At 41.0% G+C, this 23,770-nt stretch overlaps 1 protein-coding gene across 3 annotated transcripts in view; it reads right to left on the minus strand.

The window, feature by feature from the left end:
• Window positions 1-6,001: 6,001 nt before the first annotated feature.
• lemd3 (LEM domain containing 3) overlaps window positions 6,002-23,770 on the minus strand; it is a 34,388-nt gene continuing 16,619 nt past the window's right edge. For all 3 annotated transcript variants that reach the window (XM_084573407.1, XM_084573406.1, XM_084573405.1), the window contains 9 exons: window positions 23,400-23,479; window positions 23,155-23,300; window positions 19,653-19,754; window positions 19,455-19,557; window positions 12,054-12,232; window positions 11,672-11,753; window positions 11,478-11,583; window positions 11,308-11,386; window positions 6,002-7,695 (listed from right to left, as the gene is read on the minus strand). In XM_084573407.1, the coding sequence (XP_084429533.1) occupies window positions 7,517-7,695; window positions 11,308-11,386; window positions 11,478-11,583; window positions 11,672-11,753; window positions 12,054-12,232; window positions 19,455-19,557; window positions 19,653-19,754; window positions 23,155-23,300; window positions 23,400-23,479 (1,056 nt within the window). In that variant the 3' untranslated portion in view covers window positions 6,002-7,516. The remainder of the gene's footprint in view (window positions 7,696-11,307; window positions 11,387-11,477; window positions 11,584-11,671; window positions 11,754-12,053; window positions 12,233-19,454; window positions 19,558-19,652; window positions 19,755-23,154; window positions 23,301-23,399; window positions 23,480-23,770) is intronic.

A 23,770-nucleotide genomic window follows, 5' to 3' on the forward strand; every position in this document is an offset into this window, starting at 1 on the left:
ATAAACAATTAATAATGTTGCTAACTTTGTGGACGAAATCCCTGGAGTTTTCAATGTGGTGGGGAGTGTTGCCCACCAACGGAGACAGGATGGATGCCAGGTGTTTAGCGATGTTGTATGTGACAGAGTTTATGCTGCTGACGATGGGTCTGAGAGGTGCTCCTTCCTTGTGTAGTTTTGGAAGTCCATAAATACACGGGACAAAAAGCCAACTGGACTTTTAGAGTTTTTTGAGAAGACGTTTCACCACTCATCCAAGTAGCTTCTTCAGTTCTAGGGGACTGGTGGGAAGTTTGAGATTTAAATAGGAACTCCTACTGAAACTTGCTTGTTGTGTTACAGTTTTTACCCGCTGCTTGAACACTATAGACACTTGCTTAAACCAAAGTAACATAACTTGAAGTTGTTGTTACTATATCTTAAACAAAGCGTAATCATACCTTAAACAAAAGCGCTGCTTTGCACTTTAGTTGAAATTCTGTAACACACTTGCCCCTTTCTGCAAGACACTTGCTGCTGCACACTACACACTATTTCCCACATAAGACAATGAGTTCAAAGATGAAATCTCAGGGTACCATTAGGAAAACACATCTATTCAAAATACAACACACATTGATTTATTGAAAGCACTTAGACACACACCAGAAAAATACTTACTTAGAAAACTGAACACCAATCAGCCAGATACAAAAAGACCTCAGTTAAGCCATTTTGAGAACTTTGCAAGCATGGAGGCAGGGAGAGCTAGAGGCAGAGGAAAAGGAAGACAGAGAGAGAGAAGAGGACGTGGTCGAAGAGGCCATGCAAGGACCATTATTTCGGATTTTCAACTTTGGTGGACCATGTCATAAACCATGGCCTGACTGTGAGGGAAGCTGGGCATAGAGTCCACCCTAATCTAAGCCGTTTCACAGTTTCATCCATAATGAGGACATTCCTACTGGAAAACAGGTATGTCTTCCACTCTCTACTCTACTCAGACTGTATCTAGAGTATTTGCAGTACTGTACGATATCACGTTACCGTATCACATGTACTGTATTGCAGGGTGGCTAATGCTCCTTTTCAAACAAAAGTGGTAGTTTTGTGAAACATTCCGTAATCATGTGTTGAGCAGGCTTGTGCACAATTCAGAATTTCAGAATTGGCCGCCATTCAGTTCATGAGTTGGAATTTGAATTGAATTGACTCCGCCCCACAGGAAGTTGAATTTGAATTGGAGTTGGAATGACAGGAAGTGGAATTAAATTCATGGCAATTCAAAGAAATTCCACACAGTCATACAACAGAAATAATGTGTTGAATCTCACATACAATTACATTAATTTTGTAATTTAATAGCATAATGTCATTACACATAACTAGTCACTCCTCAACCCTGCATACATTTTGTTCCAACATATAGATAATGATCAAATTCTTGAAATAAATTACTCCCTCAATGTTTGATTAGTTTTGTTCAAAATGTTATTTTCATTTCAAAGTAATCAAATAACACAAAGTCGTTGTAAATGCAGTTGTCATTTATTCCAATGCAAAACTCATTGAGCAACACTGTTGCATCTAATTCTCAATAGCTCATCAAATGTTTTATCATTGAGTCTGCACCGTTCTGGTCTGAATATCTTTCCTGCAACACTAAAGATTCTCTCAACAGGTGCAGAGGAAGCTGGTATGGCAAGATATTTACAAATGACCTTTTAGGCCTGCTATTATTTTCCATGTTGCTGTTATTACAGGTGTTAAATCTATAAACGTTTGTAATCTGAAGTTGTAAGGGACGTCTGAAACTTAAAAAGTCCGGTGTTGACCATCAAATTGTGTAGAAAAGAAGCTTTCAAACAAATGTCCACCTCAAATTGTTTGGCAACCATTTTAAATACTTGGTTAAAGCAAAGCATTCTGGGATATGGAGTCACGTTCCATTGTGTTCCACAAAATTACAATTCCAATAAATCAAGCTTAATTATGTGTTCTGTGACTAGAGCTTTTAACATTCATTGCTGGGGGGAAACATTTCCTGTTAATGTAATCTGTACAAGTAGTTCAAACTAATATCATTTATAGAATATGTAATGAAATCATATCTGACGTATATTGTAAAGCTTCATTGTTAAACACTTCACTTATGTATATGAATTTCTTTGAATTTGTATTGAATTGCAATTCTGCTTCCCTTAATTCAAATTCGAATTGTAATTCTAGATCCTGTTTTTGACATCAATTCAAATTCAATTCAAATTCAAGAATTGAATTGGAATTTAGGAGTCATTCTCAATTCAATTCTGAATTGTGCACAAGCCTGGTGCTGAGATGTTTCAGTGCTGTGTATGGTAAATACAGTATAGTATATTCAGTACTGTAAAAAAGAAGCAAACAATAACAATTTGTGGTTGCATTTTTCTACAGAATGGCTAGAAGACCTAATGGGGGTGGACGCAAACAGACGGCAGGATCCGAAAGCCCATTTGTGCAGAATTGTGTTTTTCTGTTTTTACCGTAGTGTATTGTTTGTTTTATTTTTGTTTTATTTTTGCTTTAACTAAATTTACTGTACTGTAAAATACACTACTGTAATGTAATGATTTTGAGTATTTCACTTTTTGGTTGTTGTGAAAACTTTCCGTCCGTGGAACTGAATAAAAACAGTGAAAACAAAAGACTGCAGTGTTTTATATAAAGCAGACTAGTGTGTTGCTGCTGATCTGACAGTGTATTCATATGATGCAAGTGGGTATCATTTTGTCATCAGAGTGACATTTTGACAAAGGATTGTTACGTTTTGATAGCAGAGTTTCAATTTGACATGTGAATGGTTTATTTCCCAGTGTTGTGTCTTTTTTGCTTGTGTGAAGAGTTTTGAAACACTGAGCCGAGTTTTGCAAAACGTGTTGAAGCAACGGACAAAAACTGTAATGTGATTGTTCAGGTTATTGTTCATATGCACATGATGAATAGCTAGTGAAGAAAATGCAGACAACTAAAAATCAAATTATCTGGAACAATGTAAATACTCAGTTTACAAAAGAAAACCTTATAGGTGATATTACAAGAGGCAAAGGTAACAGCAGAAATAAACATATAAAACATAACCCAAAACAAACATTTCCGTGGATCCATCCATGAAAGTTTACTCAACTTTGTTAAGATGGGGGGGGGGGGGGGGGCAACCATTTACCCATCTCTGTATTCATTATTTCACCCCTGATCTGCTCTACACATAAACCTTTCTAATTACATAACATTAGCCTACACTCGCCACTAGTTCAAGCCGCTAACTCCGGCGGCTGATTTCCACCGCAGACCTCTATATATTATGTATATTAATCATCACGTAGGGTAGCCTATCAGCTGAGACACACACACACACGTTTTATTAAATTACAAATAATGATGTAGAATTTATCGAAAGAAACTCACGGACTTTTACGCACGGATAAATATTTAATCATTTTTAGCTTCATTGTTCCGCGTTTATGTTATCGCCAACTATGGCCAACTGTTACCACATTGAAACAATAGTAGTGCATATCGGAAAACTCAATTATCAGAAGTGACAAGATGTGGATAACAATTTCGTAAAATGTCGAAGTATAGTTCTCTGGAAACGGCACAACCATATTATACTGCCTGTGACTGTCGCTCCCCTCGTAAGCGTTAGTAGTTACACGAAATACACAAGACACCGACATACCGCAGAACAGCAGCAGTGACCACGCAGTGGCGACGATCTTCCGGTATTAGCTCGGCCTGGAACTTGACACATAGGCTGAAAAGCTGACACGGTGGGGAGGGTAGAATATCAGGGACTTGCACATCTCCATTTATGGCCAGGACCCCTCACTGTCCGTCTTGCTATTTCATAGAAGCCTCGTCACACGCACAGCATAATGAAACGGGCTACAAAGTGAACCCATTCGCATTTCATTCAACTACTAAAAAGTTATTGAACCATCACTCAAATCAAATATCCCAATGCTAAAAAGATAAATAAATAAACAAACACAAAATGACCTTATGTACGTCAGGAGCCACATCTAATTTTATTTCGCCAAGGTTACTTCAGAACTGCTTAATGGTCATTATATAAAAATGCATTTACTATTTCACGATTTTCCAATTGACTGAATTTACTGAGTTGATTATCGAATCTCTTTTGGATTTTATTTGTGTGCATACATTAGAGCAAGACTACTGTCCTAGTTGATTAAAGCAGTGTCTAATACCAACACAACATAGTAAACTCTTGCAAATTTTTACTCACTCATACTCATTGGCCATTTCATTACATATACCTGTTCATCTGCTCATTGCAAATATCTTATCACATGGCAGTGATCAGTCTAATTAGAAATGTAGACATGATCAAGATAATCTGCTGAAGTTCAAATAGGAGCATCAGAATAGGAACAAAGTTTATCTAAATGATTTTGAATGTGTTGCTGCCAGACAGGCTGGTCTGCATATTTCAGAAACTCCTCATCTACTGGGATTTTAACTTAACCATCCAGGGTTTTACAGAGAATTGTCCAAAGAGAAAATATCCAGTGAGATACAGTTGCTTGTTGCTAACAATACCCACCTCTTACCCATCTTCTCATCTACTCAAACCAACTCCACAGTAACCTCTCAATCCAATCCTTTGGGAAGTGATGGCATGAGAGATTCACATGAAGGATGTACAGCCACCAAATCCTCAACAACTGCATGATGCTATGCTAATACGGACCAAACTCTCAAACATACCTTGTCATTATGCATTCAATACTAAGCTATTCAAATAATACACAGGTTCATATATTCATGTTTTTATTTTAAACGTGCAAGGTATACATCCTTGCATCTGGGATCTTAGTCAGCTGGGGACTGAATGCGGCTCTCTGTCAATCATGGGGAACCTGACAGAGCCAGCAGGTAACATGCAGCACTGTGATTGGCACAGCAGCGATAGGGATGGGTCCTCCTCTTTGTGTGCAGGATGCTTGGAGGAACATGTCCAGGCTAGTTTTGCACTGAGAGAACCAGTGCCCATCTCAAGAGAGCTCCTGTGTGTTGCTGAGTGTGTGCATTTCTGACTGAAAGATAACATCTTCATTTAGCCATTCACTACAATATGTAGGATTCGTGTTAATGGGTAAGACATTTAAATTTGTAAAAAAAATATTAAATGTCATGGCCCCGTGCTGTACTCCCTGTTGAAGACATCTGCTCAAAAGAATGTTTAAAACACCTTGTTTTTATGGCTTGACCAGAGAAACCAATTTCGTTCCTTCCCATGTACCAACATGTGTTGTAATGACAATAAAAAATCCTTGAATCCTTGTTGAATCAATGCCACAAAGAAATAAAGTAGCTCTAAAGACAAATTGGCTGTCCAACATGTCCTAGGAAGATGCAATAATGAACTGTCTAACTAATGAACTGAGAGTAGATGTGTTTTTCTGAATAAAATAAAAAAGGTTAAAAAAAAACAAAAAAAAAAACAAAGAGCCATCAAACATAAATGGAGAGAGATAACTGGGCAGCAATCTTGGACAGTTTCCACCTATTTTTAAAATCACAAAATATAAAAACTGCTAATAAACCTTTAATTTGAGCTATTTATACAACTGGCAAATAACATTAAAACTTCTGCATCCTTTAAAATGTCATACTGCCCCACCCCCATACAACAATTTGGAAATTAAGCTGAATATAATTGTACATTTTACAGTTATATTAATATACATAAAATGCATCAGCGGTAATGAATGCATTTATGAGGATACAGTTCAACGTGAAGCACAAGCTTAGAAGTGCCATCACATTTAACATTTACATTAGTGAGAGCTGAGACACTGTAGGTGCACCATTCTGCTGGAGAGGTACAAAAATTCATGACACTGATGCACAAACCATTTGTTTATATCCGAAAGCGTTTGTGTCATTTTGTTGTTTTACGAATCCTGACAGCTGGTAGATGTTAGGCCAGTCTTTGTAAAAGGCCTTGATTGTTAAAAAAAAAAAAAACATAATAATAAAATAAATAGAAGCGTTTGGTTAAATATATAAGGAAACTGCTACAAAATACCAAATCTTAAGATGTCAAACTAACAGAACTACATCTAGGCCTTACTCAACCTTCAAACTTGGTTAACATTTCTCAAATCTAATACATTCTCCAGTAATGCAGTGCCAGCAAAAAGCACAAATTCAAGGCACAGGGTCATCTGCTGCAAATGGTTGTAGCAGGCTTTGAACATTTGAAATGTGCACAATTTGTACAATTTTACACTGCAAAAATTGAATTCAAATTTCAATTCAGTGCATTTTCTTGTGTTTTAAGAACATATAGGTGCTGTAAAAACACACAAAACCAGATATCCCTAAGATCTGTACAGTCTCCTTTCAGTGTCTACAATATCTGAAATGTAATATTATAACCTTCAAACATCTTTATAGTTTTTCCTTAGGATAAAAGAGTGGCAGTATCAGTACAAGAGTCTTATAATATACAAGACCAAAGGTAACAGAATCAGGTTTCATCATGACAAGAAAATATCTGTCTTGCCAAAGTAAAAAGAGCACAGATTGTAAACTGGACACAGACCACCCTGAAGTCTGCATGCTCTTCTGGTCTGTAAATCGTGCACAGATACAGATAATACATACCACTCATTCAAAACTGTTTTGAAATTGAAGTCAATGAGGGTACACCAACAATAAAAATGACCCAACCTTAAAGAGGTAAATAACAAATATACCAAGTTGTAATTAAAAAAACAAAAATATCTTGGCAACATATTAGACTACACCTGCAGAAAAATGTTCTACACTGCCTGATTATGTTAGTGCTCAAAATTTGAGCATTTGGGAGCACTACAGGGTGCTACAACAAAAGGAGGACAGAGGGTAAAAAAAGTAACATACATATAGCAAACACCACCACAGTGGCTGAATTACGATCCTCACTGAGCTATTCCTCCAGCTGGACTGCAGAAATGGTGCTATTGCAGCAATGTAATAAAGCTTATGCTTAAATTCACGTGTATTTAAAGCACAACCTCTAGGTGTCTGTTCCCATTTTCCTCACTTAACTCAATGATGATTTTAAATAATGACAAAAGACTAAAAAGCTCAAGGATTCAACTGCCACACTATGTTGTATAGAAAGCTGTGATCTAGGCCTACCGATACATGTAGCCATTTCCATCCAGTGCCCAAATTAACTTTATAATGACATCAGTTAAAATGTAGAACAGTAGGTGGTAGATTGGACTTTCTGCACACAAACGTAAACATTCCTTCTTTCTTAAACCCATGGAATTTCAATTACAGAGATTACAGAAAACACAGCATCACTGAATAGTGTTGCCCGTGCTGAAAATAGAAAAAACACTAATGAAAAAAGCTCTCCTCCGACACAAATTGAAGTTGCCCCTGTTATAAAGCAGTGAAGGAACCACACCAGACAGGTGCTGGGATGGTGGGAGGACACTACAGAGAATGTTAAATCTAAAGCCAATAAGTCATCTCATGACAAGCCTGAAGTGTTGTCTGAGCCATGGTGCTGCAGGGGGGGCGTAGTGTTCATGGTGTTGGGGAATTTTAGGGGAAGGCAAGTGGCCTTCAGTGGTGTGCAGCAGCCCTGTGCCTGAGGAAATCGCTGATGATATCGGTCCAAACGCAGATACTTCACCGTCACCAGCTTACCTGTAAAACAAAAGTAGGACCTGTCACCGACCAAGCACTACAGTTCTGTTCAATTTATTGAGAGTTTGTAAGGGAACAGGAGAATCCTTGGATCCTTGGGTAATGTTTTCTGTTCAAATAAAAGTTTGATGAGTTCCATCTTTATTTATCCAAAACAATCAAATCAAAAATTGCGGTGATGGAGAAGCAGCTGGAAATACTAAAGCAGAAACATGCAGCCCAATCACAGGTCTTGTGGTTTGCGTCAACAAAACGTGTGATTACATTTCTGGCATCAAATTGCCGCTGAAGCCTTAACTGCCTATAACGCCGTAGCCTGACGTGGTAAATGGTCACAGACACATCTACCCATTCCCTTACACAAGCACATTCACACACCAGTACCATGCACTTGGATCAACAGGGCGACGTGTAGCTTTGATTGGTCTGCTTGGCAGTAGCATTTCCGCTTTAGTATTTCTGTCTGCTTCTCCATCGCCGCAATTGCTTTCCGAATTGATTGTTTTGGATCAATAAAGATGGATCACATGGAGGAGAGGTTAACTGAGGAGGTTCGGAGATACAAACATTTCTATGACTCATCTTCGGCAAAATTTCGGCAAAAGTTTCAGCAGCCATTGTTGAAAGTGAAGCAGAAGTCGAAAGTGAAGCAGGAAGTAGAAACAAAAATGAACCAACAAGCAAAAAAGACAGTGCTGACTAGCATTTGGGTGGCATTTTTACAGAGCGAGCTAGTCTGAGGAGCGCACAGGTATAAATGGCAAATTGATGCAGAATCCTAAACCCCCCATGAGTGTTATAAAAGAAGGCATTCAAAATTATGTGATTTAATTTGTCCCAGTACACAATTTACTGTTCCACATGCATTAGTGTGCCAGTGCAAACGAACTGAAACACGTTATTTGCTATATACAATTCTGAAAGTCCAAATCAAATATACACTACATTGCCAAAAGTATTCACTCACACATCCAAATAATTGAATTCAGGCATTCCAATCACTTCCATAGCCTCTGGTGTATAAAATTAAACGCCTAGGCATGCAGACTGCTTCTACAAATATTTGTGAAAGACTAGGTCGCTCTCAGGAGCTCAGTGAATTCCAGCATGGTTCTGTGATAGGATGCCACCTGTGCAACAAGTCCAGTCATGAAATTTGTTGCGGTTCGTAACATTTATAGTGTTTATCTCGTTTACAGTGCAACCACGGCGGATTTCACATGTTCACTACATGTTACACAAACATATTTCACAGTTTGATATCTGAATATTCCGTTTTGATTAACGTTAACGATAGGCTACTGCTCCGCTTTCTGCTCAAGACTCGGCATTGTTGTCATAGCAACATGGAGCGTCTCTAGCCAATTTAAACTGCACAAGCTACAAAATAACTTATTAAGCGGTATTTAGCTGTAGCGACATGCCTATTGGGTAACCGTATACACTGCTATGTGTACGACTTCTACATTTGGTTACAACAAAGACAAAAGTGCTTAAAATAGTAGAAAACCACAATGTTTACTACGTGTGATGCTCGTGGTAGCCATCTTGGAAACTGAACTCGGGGTCCTCTGAGCCTCGACGAGTTGACGACCTGTATATACGACCTCGGGGGCGTTCTATTTGCAACTTCCGGTTCGTAACTCCGGAAACCGACTCGGAAACCGAGTTCGGTGGACAAATAGAACACCCCATAAATATTCCACAGTTAATCGTCAGTGGTTTTATAACAAAGTAGAAGCGATAAAGAACGACAGCAACTCACGTAAAAGCCACGTAAAATTAGCAGCGGGGTCAGCGGATGCTGAGGCGCATAGTGCGCGGAGGTCGCCAACTTTCTGCTGAGTCAATCGCTACAGACCTCCAAACTTCATGTGCCCTGAGAATGGGTTTCCATGGCCAAGCAGCTGCATCCAAGCCATACATCACCAAGCGCGTGCATCTTCATATGGCAATCTAATGGACGAATCCGGGTTTGGCAGCTGCCAGGATAATGGAACTTGTCTAACTGCATTGTGTCAAGTGTGAAGTTTGGTGGAGGGGGGATTATGGTGTGGTTGTTTTTCAGGATCTGGGCTTGGGCTCCCAACTTTGTGGGAACAGTTTGGGGATGGTCCCTTCCTGTCCCAACACGACTGTGCACCAGTGCACAAAGCAATTTTCATAAAGACACGGATGAGCGAATTTGGTGTGAAAGAACTTGCCTGCACCTAAACAGAACAGAACACCTTTGGGATGAATTAGAGCGAAGACTGTGAGCATTCTCGTCCAACATCAGTGCCTTACCTCACAAATGCACTTCTGGAATAATGGTCAGAAATTCCCATAAAAACACTCCTAAACCTTAAGGAAAGCCTTCCCAGAAGAGTTTATGCTGTTATAGCAGCAAAAGGTGGGCCGACGTCATATTAAACCCTATGGGTTAAGAATGGGATGTCACTTACATATGCGTGTAAAGGCAGGTGAGCGAATAGTTTTGCCAATATAGTGTATGAAAGAGCAGCAGCAGAACTTGCACATTTCAGTTTTCTATTTTAGTTCATTTAAACGGTGCACACTAGAGTGTGTAATGGATTAGCATTTAGCAAACTAAAATTGCCCATAAATCTAGTTCCTGGAATGAATCCTTGTGAATCCTTGTATATATGTCCAAATACAAGGCAATTCAGTATACCATTCAAGTTTCAAGCCTGCAATTTATTGTTTAAGATCTGAAATGTTATTTTGCTTAAAAATGTGTACACCTTACACCTTAATGGATTTACCTAATTATGTTTGTACTTTCATTACCATAACAATAGACATGAGAAGTGTCCTCTCAAATGCTCTGGCATCTCGGGAATGTGTTATTGTACTGCTTTTGAACATCTGCGTTCATTGCACATTAAAGTCTCAGGAAATAAATGCGGTTTTTCCAAAGCAAAAGAAAGGGGTTGTACTTTTACTTGAGCTATGCTACCTCTTTTATCTTTCTGTAATGAATAAATAATTCTTATAAATTAGCAAGGACAGCACAGCAGGCTGATATATAGGCTGATGGGCTTTGGAAAGGGATTTGCTGAGAGTGCAGTGTTAATATAGCATGTTACCTGGATTTCTATTTCTGCTTAATTAAATGGTCTAAAGTGTGAAAAAACATTTTGTCTAAAGATGACATGTGAAACAGTTGCCAAAATTAATAGTGTTAGTTGCCGTTTGACTAAATGTAATAATTAAAAGTTGACAGAAATGCAATTAGGTTAGCACTGATGCCTCATAGCGAGAAGGTCCTGGGTTCGAATACATGGGCCGGCTGGACCTTTCTGTGTGGAGTTTGCATGTTCTCCTAAATGTAAATGTTTTAAATGTATTAACTCCTCCATAAACTGCTTAGTTCCCCTCAACCTTGCTTGACGAACACAGAAACTCCACACAACCGACTTGCCACCGTCAAGCAGTTTAGAGGCTTTCAAAAACTGTTCACACACAAGGTGACAGGTATAAATGTTTTTATCGGCATAGCTCACTATGACATAGGCTCTGTGTAGACCTGATGCAGGAGTATAAACCAAGATTTTGTTTCTACTTTGGCTCCTGCGGAGGTCCTCTAAATGTATTCTGTGTGCAATTTACCATCAAACCAGGAGCCGTGAAGTGCCTTGAAGGCTTTCCCTGAGTGTTCTGCGGAGAGACACTTCACATAGACACAACCCTGTGGAGAAAGAAGCAATAATTGTATAACTATTACTGCAGCTAGCAACAAGTATTACAAACAGTGTTCCTCACTGAAATGAGATGCATACCTCTCGTGAGTTCTTATCAACAGCAATATGGACAATGCCATCATTGTCACTACACTTCTCCAGGATGGCCTCATGGATGGCTAAATCCCAGTTATCCCCAACCTCCCTAAATACACAAATACAAAGTTGTAGGCAGAAAGTAAAAAGAATGGTGGTGGTGGCGGTGGCGGGTGGGTGGTGGGTGTCATACTCACATGATTGGGTCAAACATGTTTCGGATTTTCAGACATGGGGTTAGGCTGTTGGGAGGTGAATTCCTCCTGTCCAGAGGGAAAGCTGGGAAGAAAGGACCAAAATAATCATATGAGAACACACATGTTAACTGGATGCAGTCACCGTAAGACCATCTTACTGGGAATTTAATGACTACTAACTTGGAGCTTCTCAATAACCCGGAGTTATGAAAACCTGTTGATACACATCATTAAAAGGCAATAGTGAAGACCTGGAGACTGTGATAATTTTCTAAGCAAATATTACCTAATGTGAAATATACAATATTTTAGTGGCTTCCACTTATATCTGTTTCACAAACTTTGTTTCGTTATAATTTGAATGAAATGTGCTCTGTGTTACCTTTTCCCTGCCAGACTTTGGATGACATCAAGGAGGTCTTGTCAAAACTGAGAGAAGGCTGGATCCACCTCCAAACAAGGAAGTCTGCTCCACCAATCCTTTGAGTTTCTGTTCGAATCCTGGACTCATTCGCTGTGACGAATTTGACTGCCTGCTCCCAAATCTTCTTCATTTTCTTCCTATAAGACATTATAACAGCGGATACATTTTTTTCAGAAGACATATCAAGGGTAGTTGTGCTCGACTATTTTCATCTTATTTGACAATATCACAGGGCAAACTTTAGTGTTATTGACTTTGAGTTGCTGTAAAAACGTATGACAAGGCTGCTTTATAATCTACCACATTTGAAAGAAATTTGACAGCTAATGTTAGCAGGTTGTGACAGCTATGATTCCAACAGTGATCATGATCTCATGATCTCAGATCATGCCAATCACATAAAAAAAAAAAAAAAAGAGTTCACAGTAACGCTCAAATGTATAAAATTCATTCTAGTTGTTGAATGAGTTCTGAGTTTTGCCAGTCAACAAAATGGCAGCTGCAGGCGTTGAAGAAGACCCAGCAATCCCAAAGATGTCACATTACTTCAGTCATATGGAAATGGTTCAGCTTTGCCATGTCTGACATCAAACAGACCACTGTGTTGCGTAATGGTACAAATAGTGCACAATGACACTCTTCTAGTTGTGATGACAAGAAATGACCACTTCGCAATGCTATTCCATCCATTTTTTCTGTTGCCATGCGTATTACTGCAAAAAAACGTTTTGCCATCTCTGCTTTGGATTTTAACTTTGCTAGATATGATGTGAATAGTGCTGCTTTCTGACCGAGACATCTTAACTTGGAAATATTTTCCCACTCTTCTTAACAAAAACGTCCCAGCACTGTTATGTGCATCCCTGTGAACGACCCTTTTCAGACATCCTTACAGATTCTACAGGATTCTGGTCTGGCTGGTTTATTCAAAATAGTGATCTTTTGTTGAACCCATTCTTGTGTTCATTTGTATGACTGACATGCTGAAAGATTAAACCTCTCTTCATTTTCAGGTTTCAGCTCATAATGTTCTGTCCCAAAATGCACGAGTACTTCTTCTTTTTGTGATTCACTCCACTTCACTAAAGACCCAGTTCCAGTGGAGAAAAAGAAGTCCAGAAGCATAATGATGTCCCCACCATCCTTTACAACTGGTTAATTTGTTGAGACGCTGAGTTATTTTTTAGTGCAAACATAACTTATACAAGTTTTTAAGGTTTGTTTTAACACATTCTTCCATGCTTACTCAGATTGAGGTCAAGTGAGGGACAGAATACTCTTATTTTTTTAACTGTATTTCTTTTACAGTTTATTTTGTGTCATTGTCCATCTGTGCTTAGAAGCATCATGCTTCATCCAATTCTACCCAGTGTCCAAGTGAATTTGGAAGCCATGCATGCCTATGCCATACTGCCACCATCTGTGCTTTACAGACAGCTGACTACCTGAATATACTGCCTCATGTACGAAGACTTGCGTGGATTTCCTTCCAAAACGTGGCACACGCTCAGATCTAGATGCATTTTTCCTTTGTACATTCCAATTGAGCATACCCGACCCCTCCATGTCCACACCTCTTTTAAATATGCAACTCCCTGTCCACGCCCCTTTTAAATATGCAAATTATATTTAAATTGATATTCACAGTCACGATCGGTTGGACTAATAGTTTTCACATTTATCAGAGTTTCCCGGCATCACCTCTAAGTGTTGCCAAATGATCAATATCTGTAGAAGCCAGCGTACGCCAGCCATGGCACTGGCGTAGGCACGTACAAGTTCCCGGACATTTCACTCTTTACACATCTGAACTTTTCTGTGAACGAGTACGTACGGAACGTTTTTGTACGCACACAACCTTTGTACATGAGGTCCCAGGTTATTCCATCAATGGATTTTTTCGTCCCTGACGGCATCAATGGATTTTTTCATCCCTGATGGCACCAAGATGACAATGCCAGGATTTATCAGGCTCAAATTGTTAAAGAGTGGTTCAGGGAGCATGAGACATCATTTTCACACATGGATTGGCCACCACAGAGTCCAGACCTTAACCCCATTGAGAATCTTTGGGATGTGCTGGAGAAGACGTTGCGCAGTAGTCAGACTTTCCCATCATCAATACAAGATTTTGGTGAAAAAATAAATGCAACATTAGATGAAAATTAACCTTGTGACATTGCAGAAGTTTATTGCAACAATGCCACAGCAATGCCACATGCTGTGATCAAAGCTAAAGGCAGTGCAACAAAATATTGTGTATGACCTTTTTTTTGGTGGGGACTTTTTTTTTGGCCAGGCAGTGTACTTTGAAAGCTGTTCAAGGTATACTCCTCACTGAGTCTTCCGGTCACTCTTGTACAGGCTGATCTTAGTTTCATCTGTCCAAAGAATGCTCTTCTTAACTGGCTCTCGTTTTTTTTTTTTTTTTAAATAGTTTTTTGAGAAGGCTCCAACTCTGTTCCAGCACCCGTCCAACTCTGTTCCAGCACCCGTCAACCATGGCGTGCCCCAGGGCTCTGTGCTTGGTCCTCTGTTGTTCACCATTTACATGCTAACCCTGGGTCATATTATCCGTAAACATGGACTCAACTTCCACTGCTACGCCGATGACACTCAGCTTTATATCAGCACCAACCCCTCCTCCCATCTCCCACCCACACAACTTGTCAACTGCCTGCAGGAACTCAAATCATGGATGACCACAAACCTACTCAAACTTAATAGTAACAAGACAGAGCTCATGGTGGTGGCCCCTGCACCACTGCTCAGGAAAATTGGAGACCTGGCCCTGGTCGTGGATGGCTGCTCCATCTCCCCATCTACTGAGGTGCGCAACCTGGGTGTTATCCTGGACTCCACTCTCTCCTTCAGGTCTCACATTAACAGTGTCACCAAGTCTGCCTTCTACCACCTCAGAAGCATCTCACGACTCCGGCCCTCACTCACACATTCAGTAACTGAGACACTCATCCATGCCTTCATCACCTCCCGCCTCGACTACTGCAATGGTGTCCTGTCTGGACTGCCCACCAAGGCCCTTAGCAGACTCCAGTATGTTCAGAACTCAGCTGCCAGGGTTCTAACCCACACAAAGCATATTACTCCCGTTCTCCAACAGCTTCATTGGTTGCCAGTCAAGTCACGCATCGCCTACAAGATCCTCCTGCTCACCTACAAATCTCTCCATGGACTCTCACCACAATACCTCACTGATCTCCTCCACCCCTACACTCAGTCACGCTCCCTGCGGTCCTCTGACAAGGACCTGCTGGCCATCCCCCGGACCAGGTTGTGGACTTTTGGGGACAGAGCTTTCTCTGTAAATGCTCCCACACTCTGGAACACTCTACCACTCCATGTTCGCTCTGCCCCGTCCCTGCCCATGTTCAAAAAGCACCTCAAAACATTTCTTTTCACAAAGTCCTTTGACCCCTAACCCCCCCCCATTGTTAAGCGACCTTGGGTACTATGAAAGGCGCTATATAAGTCCAAGCTATTATTAAGTCTTCTTTTCGTGGTAGTGATAGATAGTGATATGACTACCTCATGGTGAGTGTTCTTTACTTGGCTATAAATAATTGTTAATTAATTGCAATAATTAATAATTATTGCAAGTGACAACTCAGACCACAAGTAAACAAAACAACTACGAAAACTGAAAGCAACAGGGTCTAAGAACCTCCATGCAGCTCTACCCCAAAGCCATGTCCGCTCAAGGCAAGTGTCCACACAAATTCAGACTGAGCTACACAAACCAAACACAAGCACCTCCACACAATGCGGACCTGCCACAGATCCAAGTTTAGTACACCAACATATTTTGAAACTGGAGGTTCACAACCAAGAATTCTCGGTGGCTTGATACAGGGTGGTATGCTTGATGGGTGTCAGCAACAGCAGGGTGGGCTTCAAATGTGGACCATAGACTGTAGAAAAATATGGACGATGTATCTCCACTTCCTCCCACTAGCCACACCGAGGCTAGAATTCCGGGGATATGGGCAGCAGCATCTTGCAATTTGGAAGACAGAGTCGGCACAGTACTGTCGTGAGTGGAACCACAATACCGATGACTTGTCCATAGTTGTGCATAGTAACTGCACCATGCACTTTAATTTGTGTGGCCAGCAGAGGGCGGTGGTACATCATAAATGAACCTCTGGTTACTGTTTACTGCAATGTATTACATGGAGTAATATGTATATTTGAGTTCAGTAGCAATATTTGCATTCCTATTATGGCAGCATGAAACAATATGTAACTGCTTATGTGTCATTCATACATAACCACTAGTACACTAGAGGTATGTCCAGTGGTTTATTTGTGGTGGTGGACAATGGATTTAAGTGAGACCTGCTGCATGTGCTACCTTCGTGGTTCCAGTAGACAGGCGAGGGAGTCTCATCTTCTTCACATACATGATACAAGACGGTTAATATAAGCATTGCAAGCCAGAAATCAAAGTAACTATTAGTAAGTAAGTAGCAAATTTAGTGAGTATACATGTCCATAACGTTTCTGGTAAATAATAACCATATACACTGCATGGCCAAAAAAAAAAGTTACCACCAAAAAAAAAGATCACACACAGATTACTGCATACGCTGTGGCATTGTTTCAATAAGCTTCTGAAATGTCACAAGACTTATTTCCATTCAGTATTGCATTCATTTTTCGCCAAGATTTTGCATTGATGATGGGAGAGTCTGACTACTGTGCAAAGCCTTCTCCAGCTCATCCCAAAGATCCTCAACGGGGTTAAGGTCTGGACTCTGTGGTGGTCAATACATGTGTGAAAGTGATGTCTCATGCTCCCCACCACTCTTTCACAATTTGAGCCCCATAAATCCTGGCATTGTCATCTTGGAATATGCCAGTGCCATCAGGGAAGAAAAAATCCATTGATGGAATAACCTGGGGCCTCATGTAGGGCTGAACGATTAATTGCATTTGCGATAATATCGCGATATGATAAAACGCGATTTTCTAACCGCAACTTGCGCGATTACAAGGTGGTCATGTGACACGAGCAACGCGGATGATAAGCTTCTGTGGCTCTGGGCAGCGTGCGCACCCGCAACGGTCGGTTTCTTTACCTGTAATTTGCTACTGCTATTTTTTTGCAACATCGCTGAATATTTGTCCGACTCTGAGGTTGTGGACGAACCATAACAATAGCAAATTACTGGTAAACAAGCCGACCGTAGCTGTTGCGCGCACCGCTCAGAGGTTAGAAGACATCATCCGGGGTCTGTTGGTCAATCTACAGACCCCGGATGATGTTAACACGTAACTCCGGACTCAACGGGGAATAGCACTAGCGTTATCATAACAAAGTATTGGTGGAATGAACGAGTTTCGCTGCAGATAATGCGTTATTTAGAGGCTGCGTTTCGATGCCCTGACCACTCCCGTTATATGGATATACGCTGATCTAATTATCTCCTGAACAAGTGCAAATGAAACAAAAGTGATATTGGTGAGTAAACGATGATATTTTATGCTAGAAATAAGGTCCAGGTTGTAAAAAAAACAGTAGTTTTCCTTCAAATGCAAATGCATAGCCACAGATGTTTCTGTAATAAGCAGTTAAATAAAAATGTAATTTATTTCAAGTCATACATCTTTTAATTAACAAATAGACCCAGCCTATGGGAAAGAACATTTACACTAAATGTATCTAATATTGTGTTGTTCATATTTAAATCATTCATTATGTTTTGTTGGGAAAAAAAGGATAAAATAAAAAAATAAATAAAAAATTTCATATTAAATCGGAATCTCAATATTGGGGGAAAAAAAATTCGCAATTATTTTCCCAAATCGTTCAGCCCTAGCCTCATGTATGAAGACTTGCGTGGATTTCCTTCTAAAACGTGGCACACCCTCAGATTTAGAAGCATTTTTCCTTTGTACATTCCAATCAAGCGTACCCGACCCCTCCCTGTCCACACCACTTTTAAATATGTCTCCCTGTCCAAATTCATCATGTGATGGCGCTTTTATATAAATGTGTGTGCAGTCGATAGCTCCGATTGCATTCAGAAAACCGGTTCTCCCTTAATTTTGACCTGTTCAGATGCATTGTATGGGAATTTGATATACCTGACTGACACGCGGATAATTCTGTCCCACACGGCTGGCATGGCTCTGCTCAGAGTTGACCGGCACAGTCACAATTGGTCGGACTAATAGTTTTCACATTTATGACAGTTTCTAGGCATCACCTCTAAGCGTCGGCAAAGGATCAATATCTGTAGAAGCCAGCGTACGCCAGCCATGGCGTTGGCGTAGGCACGTACAAGTTCCCGGATATTTCACTTTTGATACATCTAAACTTTTCCGTGAGTGAGTACATACAGAACGTTTTTGTACGCACGCAACCTTCGTACATGAGGCCCCAGGTCATTCAGTATATTCAGGTAGTGAGCTGACCTCATTCTTCGGGCACATAATGTTGCTGAACCTAGACCTGACCAACTGCAGCAACCCCAGATCATAGCACTGTCCCCACAGACCGGTACAGTAGGCACTAGAATGATAGATGCATCACTTCATCTGCTTCTCTTCTTACCCTGATTCGCCTATCACTCTGGAACAGGGTAAATCTGGACTCATCAAACCACATGACTTACTTCCATTGCTCCAGAGTCCAATCCTTATGTGCCCTAGCAAACGGAAGCCTTTTTTTCCGGTTAGCCTCACTGATTAGTCATTTTCTTAAGGCTACACAGCTGTCCAGTCCCAATTCCTTGTGTTTCCTACACATTGTACATGTGGAAATGCCATTACTTTCACTATTAAACATAGTCCTGAGTTCTACTGTTGTTTTTCTTCCATTTGATTCCACCAAAAGTTTAAGTGATTGCTGATCACAATCAATCAGGATTTTTTTTGCAACCATATTTCTTCCTGGAAGATGATGGTTCCCCACTATCTTTCCAGTTTGCAATAATGCGTTGGACAGTTCTAAACCCAATTTTAGTAGTTTTTACAATCTCCTTTGATGTTTTCTCTGCTTGAGGCATGCCAATGATTTGACCCTACTCTAACAGACTAAGATCTTTTCCACGATAACGGGATGTGTCTTGTGACATAGTTGTTTAAGAAATGAGAAGCTACTCATTGCATCAGTTGGGGTTAAATAACTTTTTGCCAGCTGAAAGATAATCAATTATGCAGTAATTATCCAATAGGAGGCTCGTACATATATTGTCAGCTTCTGAGATCTCCTTGGTTGCATACTACGACAAAAGCCAAAACAAAGCTGTTAACTTGAGACCCTGACATAACATGCTATGCCTTCTTTTTGGATACTGAATCCAAATGTGAAGTTGCAGATGTGTTGCCACTCACCGATCCTGAGGCTGAATCAGGGAGTCTCTGACATGGGGGATCGGCAGGTAGGGCTGCAGGTCCTGGTTTTCTTGGCAAGCATCACCGTGTGTTCTTAGCACATCTGAACAACAAAAAAGTTTATCGTGATTTTTTTGTTTTCATGGGATTCTCAACATCACTTGCTGGACACTCAAGTGAATGTGTGGAGCTCCTTACCAATGATCTTTTCCACCATATCATACATGTGCCTGGTCTCCTCCTCTTCTCTCCTCCAGCGATACTTCATGTAGCAGACCACACTCCACACAAAGCATCCCACTGGACACAGGCATACACAAGATTCACACACAGCAAGTGAAATTCCACATGAATCTATACTCAGTACCTCATACATACCTCATGACAAAGAGAAAATAGTGTTATTAAAATTTATCAAAACGAAAAATTGAAATATCACAGTGACAGTATTCAGGTCCTTCGCAACAACACAAATTCCGCTCAGGTGCCACCCATTTCTTTTGGTCATTGCCAAGATGTTTCTACACCTTGACTGGAGTTCAACTTTGGCAAAGTAAATTGATTAGACATGACTTGGAAAGGCACACACCCCTCTATAAAAGGCCTCACGGGTGATGGGAGCATCATGCTGTGGGGGTGTTTTGCAGCAACAAGGACCTGAAGACTGGACAGGGACTGTGATGTGTTGCAGGCCCTGCCATTATCATAAATAACATGGAGTTATCCGTTACAGAAAGGTGAGTTGTTGTACAGCTGGACTGAGAATGGTATGAAAGAAGTCCAGTAGTGTTCACTGTGGAAGCAGAACTGGATCAATGTGTTGGAGAATGAGCTCCACTGCCCCTCTGTTGTCTGGTGTAGTGGATGAGATGGATGTTAGCCAAGCTGACATCAATCATGGATAACCCCTCTCACCCACTGCATCAGACTGTAGGAGACCTAATCAGCTCCTTCAGCAGCAGACTGCTACATCCACACTGCAAGGAGGAACGCTACCGCAGGTCCTTCATCCCAACTGCCATCAGGCTGTACAACACCAACCTGAGTCAACAGTAACTGTCATTTTGCACAAATAACTCTGCTTTTTTGCACTGCCTTATTTTTGCACGATCCACTACCTCACCATCTATGGTTTAGGTTTTTTAGCAATTATTTATTATTAAAGTTTTTTTCCACGACCACACTGTATATACAGATTGTCTTTATATTTCTCTAGATATTTTTCTAAGTGTTGTTATTTTTTGTATCTATTTGTCAAGTTAGTTCTTGTGTTTTTTAGTAAATTCTTTATTCCCTGTCGAAGTCGAAAGCGTTATTGTTTTTCGTATATATTTTTTTGCCAAATTACTGCGCTACTGTGACAAGGTAATTTCCCATACGTGGGATTAATAAACATGTCTTATGTCTATGATGGAGAGCAGTTTGTTAATTGTCCTCCTGTCCCTCACTGAGACGTTTGAACTCATACTTCATACATGACCAGCATTTCGGATCAATTTGTCGATTCTACCTGTGTCCTTTTTGCTGGTGCTGCTCCCCCAACAAACCACAGCAAAGCACATTGTGTTCACAACGCCAGACTGGAAGAAAATCTCCAGCAACTTGCATACACTGAAAGACCTGAGATTCCTCAGGAAGTAGAGTCTACCGAGGCCCTTCTTATACACAGCATCAGCATGTTGTCCCTCCAGTCCAGTCTGCTGTTCATGTGGACTCTCAGGTAGTTATAGTGGTCCACAACTTTCACCTCCAGGCCCTGGATGGTGATGTGGTCCATTGGTGTCCTCTTCTTCCTGAAGTCAATGACCAGCTCCTTGGTCTTGTCCACATTCAGGAGTAGGTGGACAGGACAGTCCCCTGTGGTGCCCCCACGTTAGTGACAACAGTACTGGACAGGGAGCCCCCCAGCCACACAAAGTGTTAGACAAGTAATCAGCAATCCAGGAGACAGTGGAGGAGCTGACACTCATCCTGAGCAGCTGAATGGTGTTAAAAGAACTGGAGAAATCAAGGAACATGATCCTCAAAGAGTACTTCCCACCATCTAGAAGAGAGTGAGGACGCTTGCAGCAGGTAGACGGCAGCATCCTCCACATGAGGCTGACATGCAAAGTGAAGAGGACAGGCAAGACAGACACACTGCAGTCCAGGAAGTCCATGTGCAGCCAGGTCTCCGTAAAACACAAAATACTGCTCATGGTATACTCCCTCTGGGTCCTAACAAGCGTACACGTTCCCCATGAGGACAGATGGTACCACCGGTTTAAATTTCCTTCTCCACTGTTTCACTTTCGCTCCAGCATGGCAACCCCAGCACTTCTTCCGAAGTTGCACGGGAATCTCAAGCCTCGTTCTGGACAGCACAGGGGGCATGGACAGCGCTAGCAGTTGCTCTCGTGTATACACGAATGGACGGCCACTCACACACTTACAGCTAAACATTAAGAGTGCAGAAAATGAGGAAAAAAAGCAGCTTAAAAAGATAAAAATGGCCAAAAAACATGGTGACTTTGTTTTTCATAGAATAGCAAGGATAAGTTAAGGGAAAAAAGTCGAAGGAACATAGAAAAGGTAAAGGAACACTTAAAAAGGCAAGAATCACAGAGCTATTGGTGACCTACTGCCATTCTTTCAAGCACCCACGTCCAGAATGTGGATTTCATCCATGGGGAGTTCATCCATGGGTTCTGATTTGGATATGTTCTGCAGAACTTGGTGGGGACCATATTATCAGTGCACCTGCTACAGTCCTACTACAGTCCAAAAGGTCTGAACTGATCCGTGGGGGTGGGGTGGGGGGCCTTAAAGGTCATTTCGGGCCAAACAGATCACTTCGGGCTGAAAGGCCTACTTGTGGTTCCTAGAATGTCAAAAAGTAGAATGGGAGGTAGAGCTTTCAGCTATCAGGCTCCTCTCCTGTGGAACCAGATCCCAGTTTGGGTTCAGGAGGCAGACACCCTCTCTATTTTCAAGGTCAGGCTTAAGACTTTCCTTTTTGATCAAGCTTATAATTAGAGCTGGACTGAACCATCCCTCAGTTATGCTGTAATAGGCCTAGGCTGCTGGGAGACGATGCACCGAACACATGTCCTCTTCCCTCTTCTCTCTCCTCTCTCACACCCTCCACTTTCTTTTCTCTGGCATAGAGCTCTTATCCTCTAACTTCCAATCTACTACTAGTCATGCAGTTCTGTGCTACTACTGTATAGCATGTTAACCGCTATACAGTATAGCATGTTAACTGCTATACAGTAATAGCACCCACCCGAGGGTGGGCACAAGTGTGACCAACCTACACAAGATAAGGCAAATGGTTGTAATAAGGTTTTGCAGCTGTAAGTTGCAACGAGCATTCATTAGCAAGTGACACTGTTTGTAATAAATGTAGTAACGGCCGTGATCTAGACTCTTATGCAGGTGTTATTAGTCACCAATGAATTACATATACATTCAACATAGTGCAGGAAACATTGCTTAGAGAGTTTGGTCTATACTGATATGAACTACACAATTGCTGAGGATATATCAAGTGCACATTCATGGTGCAAAGTTCCTGTTCCACCAGATCCCAAAGACGATCTATTGGATTGAGATCTGGTAACTATGGAGGTAATTTGAGTACAGTAAACTCATTGTTCAAGAAACCAGTTTGAAATGATTTTAGCTTTGTGTAATGTTGGGTTATGTGTAGTTTATTCACCAACTGTAATGAAGAGAACTCTGCTGATCACGGTGAGAAAGGCTCGGCGAAAACGGCATGTGAAGGGCATCTTGGGATGTGTGGACTCCAGCCGAGATATCTCAGACACATTAGTCACTGGATCATCAGCTACCTGCCCGGTCAACCTATACACAGTTATACAGAGTGACTATAGATCTCACATGCACACTCAAAAAAAGAGATCTGGGAGGATTGTGAAGGATTACGTATAAATTGTGCATTACCGTATACCAACATCCTGGCCTGTCCGGATTATCCACTCCAGAGAGGTATAAATGAAGTTTTCAAATTCCTGATTCTGAGCCTGAACCAAAGACACATGGTACATGCAATACTGATCAGAAAAATGGCACATGTCAGATGTTGGGTTATCATACTGAAAGTAGCCATCAGAAAATACAGAAGGTGGTCATAAGGGGATGGACAATACTCTGACAGGCAGTTGCATTCAAACAATACTTAAATGCAAATGCAAAAGGGTCTCAGGTACAGTAGAAGCGATCTAGAATTGCTGCTCCCACTGCCTGCGTAATGCCAGCAAGCTCACAGAGAGTTTCAAGGAATTTTTCAGCAGCCTTCCTTCTCTTGGTGCATT

The sequence above is a fragment of the Chelon labrosus genome (assembly GCF_963514085.1).
Source record: "Chelon labrosus genome assembly, chromosome: 23".
Lineage (NCBI taxonomy): Eukaryota > Metazoa > Chordata > Actinopteri > Mugiliformes > Mugilidae > Chelon > Chelon labrosus.